Below are 12,637 nucleotides of genomic sequence, written 5' to 3'. Positions count from 1 at the left end.
CCCAATTTTCAAAACATTTCTAATGTGCTCCTTTGATACAGCTGTCACGTCAGGTTACCGTCAATTGTGGTTAGTTGCCATGCGCTGAAGTTGATTATGTAGCAATGTCCAGGGCGAGCACCCTCGCGAGCATCGGCGCTTCATATAAGCTTCTGGGGTTGCTAGTACGCATGTTCCAGTTGACATCGTTGATCAAGTGCGTGCTGGTTATATTGCAACACGGTCACTTTCCTCTATATTCTTCGCATAACATCGATTCCCAGGTACGTGGGATCTGCCGAATGTTTTTTATTTAGCAGCCAACGAGTGTGGTCGGTCCACCGCTTCAGCAATTTTCATCTTTCGAGCAAGGGTTGACACTAGCTACGTTGCTGGTTTCAATGTTCACTGGACGGCTTTACACTCTCCCATATTATAGCACCTAGTACTCTAAATCGTTGCCCCCTTTTTCTAAACTCCACACTAGTACCAAGCACTCTAAACTGTTGAACACTTTTTCTAAACACACAACCATGGGGCATCTACTACTGTCACTTTTCAGCTTTTGAGCAAAGGTCGACACTAGCTACCTCGCTGGTTGGAATGTTGTGTGCGACAGTATAGAGTGAGCACCACGAGACAGCTTTAACCTCTCCCATAATAGACTACCTAGTACTCTAAATTGTTGCCCCCTTTTTCTAAGCTTTACAGCAGTACCAAATACTCTAAATTGTTGAACACTTTTTCTAAGCACACAACCGTGAGGCGTCTACCTGTGTGTTCACGTGTGCGCGTGTAGGCAATTCAGAATAGAAGACCCTTTGAAAATTCTGACGTGCCATGAAGTGCGCTCCCACTCTCGACGTGTTTTCCAAATAACTGATGGTTGCGTAAAGAGTTTTTCTGGAGCAAATCAGCGCATTGAGGCGCCGAGGAAACGTATATGGTAGTCACACACAAAAAAAGGCGCATGTGGAGGCCATAATAAGGACACTTATTGGTCATAAAACTATCGCTTATTGATCCAACAGAGTGAGAACTCGGCACTATTCTTCACCACCTTCTATGGTTAGTTACAACCTACAAAAATTATACGTTCCGTCCACAGCCGTTGATTTCTCACCCAGGGGAAATTTCAGTGTGTGTTTAAAAGAAAAATAAGCGCTACGGCTCATAGTACTATATGGTCGGCTGTATAGGAGAGTGGTGAGCTGTCCCTTACAATGATGAAAAACTTAGGGAAAAATAACACATGATTTGCAGTAGTATACACCGTCCTACAAGACAGAGGTAGTACACTACAGTGAGACAACTAAGCCGAAGACTATGTTCTTTTTGCCTTCTTCTAGCTTTTACGGTCCTATATTGATATGCTTTGTAAACGCATATATATATATATATATATATATATATATATATATATATATATATATATATATATATATATATATATATATATATATATATATATATGTGTGTGTGTGTGTGTGTGTGTGTGTTTCTGTTGACGGATATTGTTTGCGACGCGTTTTGTGTTGTCTCTGTCAAATAAAAAATAAAAACAAAACACCGAGTAACGATGAAATCTCTGGCATATAAATAATGATCATTGCATATGTGATGAGACACCTTCTTGCAGGTCACGGGATTGAATCCCGGCTGCAGTGGCTGTAATTTTGATGGAGGCGAAAATGCTGTAGGCCCGTGTGCTCAGATTTGGGTGCACGTTAAAGAACCCCAGGTGGTCGAAATTTACAGGGCCCTCTACCATGGCATCTCTCATAGTCATATGCTGGTTTTGGGACGTTAAACCCTACGTATCAGTCAATAAATGAATAAATAAATAAATATATAAATAAATAAATAAATAAATAAATCCTTCTTGCGCGAATATTTGTTGTTCCTTCGACTACAACTACAACCCATCGCCCTAGCTTCCATCTGCAGTCGAAAAGAATGAACGAATAAATCAGTAAATATAATATACTTTCTGTCATGCTCATACTTGTTCCTCGTAAAAACAGGGTCTTTCATTTGCGAAGGCGTCTTCTTCCTGCGCTCATTATAGAAGCAGCATTGCAATGAGTAGCGATTTCACCATTTAATATATCTATTGCTTAATAATTTGAAGATATATCCAGGCTTATAACTGATCGCCAATAGACACTTCTTTTGTGTATTGGCATGACTCAGTGATTATAAACGATTGATATGTGGGGCTTAACGTCCCGAAACCACCATATGATTATGAGAGACGCCATAGTGGAAGGATCCGGAAATTTTGACTACCTGAGGTTCTTTAACGTGCACCCGAATCTGAGCACACGGGCCTACAACAATTCCGCCTCCATCTGAAATGCAGCCGCCACAGCCGGGATTCGATCCCGCGACCTGCGGGTCAGCAGCGGAGTACCTTAGCAACTCGACCGCCGTGGCGGGGCAGAATATAAACGAATATCCGCAAACCTGTTGCCTCGAAAATGGTAAAAGTTCAAATGCCAACTGCCGCAACAAAATCGCACATTTCCCAATTCGAGTTCTTAAAACATTAATCACGACATGGCTCTACGAATGAATGAGAAAGTGCGTCTCCGTGATTGTATTCGCTAAACCTGCTCTTGCTTTCACCGTATAGTTACAGCATTCTCTAATGGCTCTCGTCGTTTTTCTCTTGCAGGGTATCAGATGGCGATTAGCAGAAGCGAGCGGTGCCACTCCTATTCTTCCAGTCTTAGTATTCACATTTTCAGTCATTTCACTCGCCAAAGGTACGTGATTTTTCTTCAATTGCCTCTTGCAGCGTGTTGGCTCCCACTTGAGCCTTGCACGTAGTTTATGTCTCTATAAAAGCATTCACTTATAAATCTATAGCCAATCTTTCTTCAATAAAACTTTCGCAATACCACATATACCAAAAACTCTCTGAAATGCAACAGTTTTAAAAAAAAGGTTTGCCTAATAATATTTTCATTCATATTGTTTAATAATATTTCAAGGATATTACATCCTGAATTATTTAAATGTTGTTATGTTCGCATAAAACAACAAAAAAAGTGTGGTTTAACCCTTCTTTCACTCTTGTACTCATTTACTATGATGTCGAGATTCATTCGCAGTCAAGTCCTTTATCGGAATTCACTAAAATATTTTTGACAGCGAGTTCACAAACAGCAACAGCAACAACAACAACAACAACAACAACAACAAAAACAGGAGGTATTATAAATGAAAGTTTAATGGCGGTAGTCACGACAAAGGTGTGCCCTAAAGCATTTTAATTTGCTAATATCGTTACTGCCAATTCGTGCTATCTTCATTGCCCTTTAGCTGTTTTGCGCTTTCTTTCGGAGAGGTGAACCGGTTCGCAAAATGAATTATCGATCGGGCCTGAGGGCGCCTTGCTCGAAGCAATAAGGAAGGTCTGGCTTTCCTGTTCCGCAGTGCGTGCTCTTAAATAGCAGTGCGTTTCAAAACGAAGGTGTTGCACATGATAAATAGCAGGCATCTGTTGGACATCAAAAATACGAGTCTGGCTCTTTGTTGCAATCCAGTTTTCCAAGCTCTCTCCAGTAGCTTCATGTAGACAGGATAAAGCACAAAAGGCTATTCAATGGATTTTTATGAATATTGTACCTTCATTTAAATAGATAATAAGACACAATACGTACGTGCCACTTACTGCAGAAGGGAGGCACTTGGTAAACATGTGTTGATTACCAATCTCCCACCGTACTCACACTCCCACAACATCTGCAATTCTCACCTAAGGTATCTCGCAGGTCTCAAGATCAGTCCAAAGTCATGCGAGAATGCAATCGGCGAACGGGGTACGTGCATGTTCGTGTGGGAGTGCATCAAACTAGACGGAAAGCACCTGGGCACGTGCACGGATGGTTTCCTGTACGGTTCCTGCTGCGAGTACGATGACAGTGAGAACAGCGTCGCGGGTGGGCTGGCGCCGGAGCCACCGTCTTCGTCGACTACGACGACGACGACGACCACAAAGCCACCGTCGTCACCGCCACAACCTCAAAAGCAGCGTCCCAAGCCTCCGCAGCACGCGAAGCCAACACCGGGCAGGCCTGGCGTGAGCGCGAGCTTCAGCACTATTGCCGTCCCCAGTTATCCGCAGAGAAACTTTACGCTCATTTATCTGACGCCCACGTCGCCAACGCCTACGATGACCAGGAGGCCCTCGACGCCGACGACAAGAAGGACGTACAGACCTTCGACGAAGCCCAGCACGGCGTCCTCGTCTACGAGGAGACCCGTGGTAACGACCGCTACAACAGCTGCATCCAGCAGCACTCCTACGGTGGCCAGTGTGGTGGTCACGGCCACCCGGTGGCCGCCGACGTTCCGGCCTCCCGGCATCACGACCTTCTGGTCACTGTTCAGACCACGACCGACCCTAGTGCCCATCATCACGTTCCGGCCCGGCCTCCGGCCTCCGACGAGGCCACCCACGACGACCCAGGAGACTACTCTGAAAACGACCACGACCACTACGAGTACGACCAAGAGGCCGGCCCGACCTCCGAGTCCACAGCGGCCGCAGCGGCCACAACGGCCGCAACACGGCACGCATGGCACACACAGCAGGCCAACGACAACGCGAAAACCGCCCGCCACGTCGGCGGCTCAGAGTGGTAGCGCGTCCACGCCCTCGGGTTCCAAGAAACCGGTGCCACCGAGCCAGCTGCTGAACAAGAGACCCAAAGGTGAGAGGAAGGGCGGCGGTGAGAGCTTGTATTCAGTGCGGTGTCTGTTGCAATGAACAACGATACGTAAGGAGGACTCGGGAGGTCGAATACTTGTTCGGCTGAGCCGAAATGATCTGTAGCAATTGGAAACTATAATGTTCCGTAATAAACCACACATTTCACGCATAAAACTTACATTTGTCTGCAAATGATACGTAGGAATTCGTTTCCGCTACCCTCTTACGTAGAACTTGATTTATCGGCTCTGTGCGTTTATACAATATTATCAAAACTGTTTCAGCATCCCTTCAAGCTTGCAATATATACGATGCAGATAGTGCAATGTACTTTTTAAATGAATCACACTGAAAGACAAATTAGTTGCTACGTATACACCGTAATAATTATCTAGCGCAGACTTGGACTGCGCTGGTGTTGTTTCCTCTCTTAGTCCGTCTGTCAGTCATCGCTAGAATTAAGTTATTACGTAGTATTTTAAAACGATGCGGAACACTGTTTATTCGCTTAATCCATAATGGTCACCTTGCTTATTCACCACAATTACCCTGTTCACAATATACTGCAGATAAGGCATCGCCTTAGCAAATACACTTGACAGAATAGCTTTGTGCTTGTACATCATCATCGTCATCATCATCGCCGTCATCACCATCATCATCATCATCAAAATCAGCCTTTTTATGTGCTTCTACAGGGCAAATATCTTTCCCACTGGTCCCCAATTTGCCCTGTCTTGCGCAAGCTGGTTCCATTTTGTACTTGTTTATTTTCTATTTCCTTCACCCTGCCTAACTTTATATCGTCCTTCTTTCCCTTACTCTATTCGTCTCTTTATCTCTCGCTCTTTTCAAGTCTGTTGCACCTCCCATTCACTGGTGACAGTTCCGTCGCTCTGACCTCCGGAAATCTGTCCCGCTTATACGTGGGCTCCCCTGCTCCATTCCTTTTTCTCAATGTAAAAGGCGCGGACCAAACAAGTGATCGAATTGATTGGTGGTACATAAGAGGCGCTTTGCCTTCAGTGAGAACACTCAGGCTGGTGAGGATGATGATGACGATGATATTATTGGCTACTTCTGTTTTCTCTCTAATCCAATCCACTGGCTTCTTGTCTCTTCTTCTCGCACCCGTCGTACTCCATTCCTTTTCGCTATGTGAAGCCGTGAACTTCATTCTGTGTTTTGTATATGCTTGTTACGTATTGGAAGCACAACGATATTTCAGCATCTTGAATGATACACCGTGGTAAAAAAATATTGCAATACCAGCACTTTGAATATGGTAAGAAAACACACCACAAAAACAAAGCATTTAGTATGTTGCTATGTCTCAGGTGCTTAATTTTTCTTACATTGTTAAGACATGAAGAACAATTCCGAGAAACCATGACGTACGGCCGAAGCACAGCATTCTTTCTGTAACGTCACGAAACTTTCACAAGGTACCAGCAGACAGTTAGGTCAGCTAGAAAAGTCTTAAAGATTGCGTCAGTGAACACAATGAATAATGCACCAACTTCTAGTTTTTCGGGCTATCCCACTCTGCTCCTGCTCTGCTGCTGTAAGCCCCGAAGTGCTCCATCTTTCCCCAGCCATTACTTTTGCACTTCCTATTCAGCTGAACGATTACACGTACCATCGCATTTAACCTTGATTCTTTGCTCAAGCTCGTATCTGAAAAAGTTATGCTTAAAATACATTCGTTTGAAGAACCATCAAATTAAAATGTTTGGTTTAATTTATTCCCAATATTCAATGGAGGAACTATCGAAGCTATCTTTCCTATGTAGTATACTGTACCCTACCCACGTAAATTATGCTGCCATCAACAAGAATTTTTCTTCGTATGGTTTTTTCAAGTTTCGTTGTCCTCTACTGGCACCTCAACCATCTATGACAGTAATTCTTCTTATGTCACCGCACATTTCAAGACAATGTCATCTTCAACCGCTTTCGTCTTTCTTTAGTACTCATTCAACTGTCAGAGACAGTCCCTGTCAGCAGTGTTTACACACTTCGACGACCAGCCGCTTTCCGAAAAATTACATTTAGAATGCCAAAAGATCGAGCTCTCACGCTGAAAGGCGACGAAGACCCTCCTGAAGCTTCTGCGATCGACCCGCCTCATCGAACGTTTATAATATTCTAGTGTTTGTATCTGTGTGTTTTCGCTTACCTCCCGCTCTCTTCCCTTTATTCCACTTTTCTTACTTTTCTGTCTGCCATTCTCTCTTTCCCAGTGCAGGGTAGCAAACCAGAAACTCGCTTTGCGGTTTACTTCCCTGCCTTTCTTCATACCGTATATATATATATACCTCTCTCTTAAACATGCAGGCCAACGAGCACCTTCTCTGCATACAGCCCGACGTACCCTACTGCACTATTTCATCTAATCTTATCAGCTGCGTCCGGGTGCTGTGCCATCAGGAGCGAACTCTTGTTATCTCTTTATATTACCCTATAATCTTCTTCACGATCCCCGGTTTCGTGGCCATCTAACATTTCCAAGTTTCCCTTTGTTGTCGTATACACAATCATGACCACTAGACTTAAATGGGGGCAATAAACGTGCAGTGTGAACTGAAATGCGTGCTCAGACATAGCTCGCTGCCTTGCTTAACAAGAGGGCACGATATATTCTTCTGCGATCACAGAAGCATGGCCTATAGTTGCAAAGATGCTTCATGGGAAATGACCGCTGGATGTTCCTAATAGGACAGACAGAAAAACGAATAAGCTGAAACAACAACTTCTAATGGGACTCGAATAAAGTAACAGAAAATACCGCAGTCGGCAACGGTCTATTTACGACAGCCAGATTGCGGCGGTAGTGGTTTCTGCTTTAGAAGATGCGTTCCCGTTATGCCCTCCCAAGCGTAACGAAAAGCACTTAGACACGGCAAAAACTGTAAGTACGTAAGAGCAGAGCTCTAAAGCAGAAATTGCGTACTACTGCTCAAAAGCACGATATGAGGAAAAACGCAATGAGCTGCTGGGAGTAGATGATATATGGAAACTGTGTGCAACACAGCGCGAAAAATAGGAGCTATCTGTGGATTCCGCAAGTAAATTCCATGCCGCCGGGCCGCATGATCGTGCGAATTATGCGTTCACAAGATTCTTCTGGAGTCTTGCTTCAGCGACAACAAAATATCACATTGGGATTTCAAAAAAATAAATAGGTTGGTGAGAAACATTGGCCTGTTTACAATATAATATCGTATATATAACATTTTGGCAGCAGCTGAAGGCCGTAGACTAGCTTAAATATTCGAGCACTCATCGAGGGAGTTTTGGCTGCTTATTTTAACCCAATACCTGCAATTTCACCCTTTATTGACCAAGCTCAAATTATTATTTAGAGTAAATGAAAATTTCTTGATTGACAACTTTGTGGTTATATCAACGACTGGTGGTTTAGTAGCTATCCCTGTGAAACGCGTTTGGCATGGAAACACTGCAGTGGCATCTTTTTGAGAACAACAAAAGAAAGAGTGAATAAAAAAAAAGCTTTCAACATGCATTTATTTGAATTTTATAGCGTTTTCTGAAGGTACATTCCTGGGTCGCAGGAAATATCCGTATTATCTCAAAGCGAAAGTGTTTTAGTAAAGATAAAACATAGCCATTCATAAAAAGACAGAGACGTAGGCCAGAGGTTTCTGGCTTGTTAGTTTGCACAAGGTAAAGGAAAAGAGGGTTATAAAAAAAACAAATAAATGTGATGATGGCAACAGAAAGCAAATATTGGTATATGCCACCACTACGCGAAACCCTGGTTCCCCCCACAACTAGCGCACTTTTCTAGCATGTATGATTGCCAAGCTAAACTGGCCGCGGTGGACTCCCCGTCCGGCTTACCATTCTCTCACTGTAAACCAGTTCGTGCCCTTAAAGGGGTGGTACCACCAAATTTCGAGGCTGTCCCAAGCCTGACGCTTCCTGAAGCTGAAGCAAACGCTTACAGCAAAAGCACGCATGCGACAAACTTGGTTGCACTACCCCTTTAAGGGTGCTCTCCGTGTCTATAACACTCTACGACGAGGATGTTTCGACGAACCGAAACATCCGTGACATACGTGTTTTGCTTTATTAAAACACACTTATTGTAGGGTGTTGGTTAGCACCCTTAATGGTGGAAAGTGGCTTACAGCTCTGCTGGTAGCCTTCCCACATAGTTCAGGAGTTTTCACAGCATTTAATTCTCTGGGATTTCAGTCAAGCCTTGAAAGAGGAGTAAGTGATGTGCCCACGCTGCCTTTGCAGACAGGCCTACTTCGGTGACGAGCGTTGGAGTTAACGCGTGCTTGTAATCATGTCCGTGTTAGGGTCAGTTCACGTTAGCGGCAAGCCTGCCGGAACGGCGCAGTGCCGTAGACCATCGGCCGCCGCCGTCCGCGGAAGAGCTGTTCAAAGTGCACGGCATGCTTCACCGGCGAGGCATTTCAGGCTCTCACAAACACGGCTGCCCTTCCAAATGCAGTTGTCGACTGCCTCGAATCTCTGTAAAGCGGCCGCCGTGCACTCTGTAGATCGTAAGCTTCGAACTGATGCTTCCATTTGCTTCAGACCATGTCCTTTAGCTTCGACAACACAGTATTTGAATCGATTCGATACCGTTTTTGAGAGCAATACTCAAATAATTGATACTCTAGGCTTAAACAAGCCTTCGCAAATCTCCGAGGGCGTACATTACACGTTTGTTAGTTGTTGCTAACGCTGGATAGCTGGCGCTACTTGTCCAAACGTCTGCTTTGTGGACGTCATTTTGAATTGCTGTGCGCTTTTTTTGAATATCGGGCAGCCTAAAATGCTCTATTCAGAGCTGGAACGTAGTCCAGGAACAACGCGTGAAAATCGCGGAGCAAGGAGCAAGCAGCTCGAAGTGTCCCGTGGCAGACGCAGACGGTGCGGAGAGTCGAAAGCAGACGACGCGGCACAGCCATTGTCGCTCCTTCGTCGATGATTGGCTACGTCGCTCTCCGGCAAACGGCAAACGTCGCAACAACGAATCTCGGACCCATCCTCCGAACGGCAAAGAACGACAGACGTGCGCGAACGAAACAGCCGGGCGTGGCTGCCTGAGAACGTCATGGTTACCGCTAGCATGGTTGCCGCTAGCGTGAACCAGCCCTTATATGTTCAGCGGTAACTGGCCAGCTAACATGATTTGCATGACGCTGTAAAGTAATCGTTTTTGCCTTACGTACTTGCTTACTCGCGTGCCGGCCCGATTACTGAAAAGCAAGGAGCCCACTGCTGAGGCCACGCTTGAGAAAAAAATTGAACAAAATTAAAAAAAGCCTTTGTACTTATTCTCATCATTTGTGGCACCTATTACCTCGTTTCTCAAACGCCTGAAGCGCCAGGACACTCCTAGCTCTGATCCCGGTAAACCCCGCTTATCCCTAAAGCTGACCGGCGGACGCGTCGCTATCTCTCACGACGTGAGAAGGCGATCATGATGAAACGAGGTTATTCCCCAGGTGTTGCTTTTTATTGACGGTGATAACGAGTTATGGCTACCACGTATATGGGAAGGTGCTCAGAGGATGAAACGGGCTGCAAAACAGTAGGTTGTAAACGAAAATGCTTTTACTGGCAGTCTCTCGCCTGCGTCCGGATTCTATAAAGTATTTTTATTTAACAGCTTCGTTCATCGGAGACCTATGCAAGAATCAGCCCGGGCTGCTCTTCACATTAGATGCCTTTTGAAATTGTTGCAGTGGCATTGCCAGTGGGTGCCGCACCAGGCCCGTGCCCTCATTTTCTCCCCTAAATGTTTTCACCATGGCATACACAGCGAAAAATGACCCTTTACCTGCCCAGCACCCGCCCCAACCCACGCGAAAAAATTTCTGCCTACGTCCGTGCATTGTGGCGCGTATACTTTCTCCCATCGAACTAAGTGGGCACAATATGTCGATGAAGAAAAAAAAACTGGTTTACCTAAAGGAAGATGTAGGAGTGCACGACAAATGTAAGAGAACGTACAAAATGAATTCAAAGTAATCTAGAGCAAATAGACAAAGGTTTTATTACGCGTGACGCACGGCACCTGAAAGGAATGAACTCAGAGCGACCTAGTCGCTACAGTGAGCTTCTCCTGTCGGCAGTCCTACGTTGCGGGCAGCTCACCAACGTGAACTAATGTCTACAGCGAAACGGTGAAAATGCGCTTGTTCCAGTAGTTGACGCATTGAATTACGTGACGTTGTGACAATTTACGTAAGTTGGCCACATGTCATGCACTTAAAAAAAAGCTTTCCTGAATAGCAGAACGATGAAAATCATCACTGAGCAATTCGAACGCCCACCCTGCTTTTCCTGTTTTTGAGGTGGTGACTGCAGTGCAACCAGTGCATTGCTTTTATTTTTTTATGTATACCTTGAACTCTTCGGATAGGTGTCTCACATGAAAAGATCTATAGTGACCGGAAATCGTTCGCATGAATATGGAATTTGGATAACGGGAAAGGCACGTGCACTTTGACGCAAGGTAGCAAATATATATGAAGGGCTACGTGTGTGTGTGTGTGTGTGTGTGTGTGTGTGTGTGTGTGTGTGTGTGTGTGTGTGTGTGTGTGTGTGTGTGTGTGTGTGTGCGTGCGTGTTTGCTTTTTAAAGCGAAGCATTTTCTGGCGTACTGCAAGCACTTCTAGTATCTATCTATCTATCTATCTATCTATCTATCTATCTATCTATCTATCTATCTATCTATCTATCCGCCCATGTCCAGGTGCTCTCATGATGACTCCCTTAACTTGGGGTACACCAAATTTAGTACTGGATAGTAGGATGATTTGATGAATACGACTCGCTGGCCATGACATGAATAATGCCACAATCTCGTCACGTACGTCATCAAACACTTTCCAAGAAACAGTGGCACATACCCAGGTGTGGGTATGGGCCGCTGGTATGCGGGTATTTGCCACAGGTGATAGACATATTACATCTGCCCGGGAACAGTAAGAACACATGTGCAAATGTAACGTTTGAGCCTTAAAAGGGCCCTGCAACACTTTTTCAGCATGGTCAGAAAACGCTTGCTGATCGGCTGTAGAGGCTCCCGGCAAGACGCGAGCCAAATATTATACTGCAGCACGTGGCCTGGGATTTGCAATAAAAATATGAAAGTCAGCTAAACTTGTTTTCTCTTCTCCCGACAAATCACGGAATATGCCCAAAAATCACATAGTAGCAAGCCCATATATCAGCCATTGGCTGATTTGAACATGGCGCGCTTCCTCGTTACAGAGATCGCCGTGGGAGGACGCTACTTGTCCACGCGTGCGCGCGCAATCACATGGAAGAAGCCACGCATTTGAAGAAAAAATAATAATAAAAAGTGCTCAATTTCACGAGGCGTGCGTGACGTTTTTCTGTGGTCCTGCCATCCCTCCCTGCTTAGCTTCAAGCGCTTTCGTCGGGACGAGAGAAGAGAGAATGCGATTGCAGCATGCGACAAACCTTTGTAACTCCACTCACACTGAACAGATGCTTAAAATTTTTGCGGCGTTGAATTCGTAAGACAATAAGCTTTTCGAATGAATGAATTCCATGGTGCCGTAAAAAAAGTGTTTCAGGGCCACTTTAAGAAAAAGCTGCCATAGACAGCTTTCACCGTAAGAATGCAAACAATCAATGTCAGTGTCCCAGGCGGGATCCAACCCAAGCTTTCTGCGTGACAATGAAGCATTTTACCACATAGCCATGCCAGGCGTCATATCTGGTTAACGTAAATCGTAGTTAGGCGCCATGCGCTCAGGTTGGCTTGTGTAGCAATGCTGCAAGCTACCATCCTCGTGAGGCACAGCGCTAACACGAGCGCACCATATCAGCCTACAGCTTCTGGTGTTGTTAGTATATCCACGTTGCTGTTGGCATCGTTACGCAAATGGAAACGACTGCGAATATAAAACATACATGGCT

General features: G+C 45.0%; 1 protein-coding gene across 1 annotated transcript in view; it reads left to right on the top strand.

Annotated features, from left to right (window-relative positions):
- LOC119172344 (uncharacterized) overlaps positions 1 to 12,637 on the top strand; it is a 119,845-nt gene that overhangs the window by 69,654 nt on the left and 37,554 nt on the right. Inside the window, exons 2-3 of the mRNA XM_075893621.1 lie at positions 2,657 to 2,747; positions 3,759 to 4,700. Coding sequence (XP_075749736.1) covers positions 2,657 to 2,747; positions 3,759 to 4,700 — 1,033 coding nt within the window. The remainder of the gene's footprint in view (positions 1 to 2,656; positions 2,748 to 3,758; positions 4,701 to 12,637) is intronic.

The sequence above is a fragment of the Rhipicephalus microplus genome, chromosome 4 (assembly GCF_043290135.1).
Source record: "Rhipicephalus microplus isolate Deutch F79 chromosome 4, USDA_Rmic, whole genome shotgun sequence".
NCBI lineage: Eukaryota > Metazoa > Arthropoda > Arachnida > Ixodida > Ixodidae > Rhipicephalus > Rhipicephalus microplus.
Note: the sequence above shows the minus strand (reverse complement) of the source record. Positions and strands in the feature narration are given on the sequence as shown.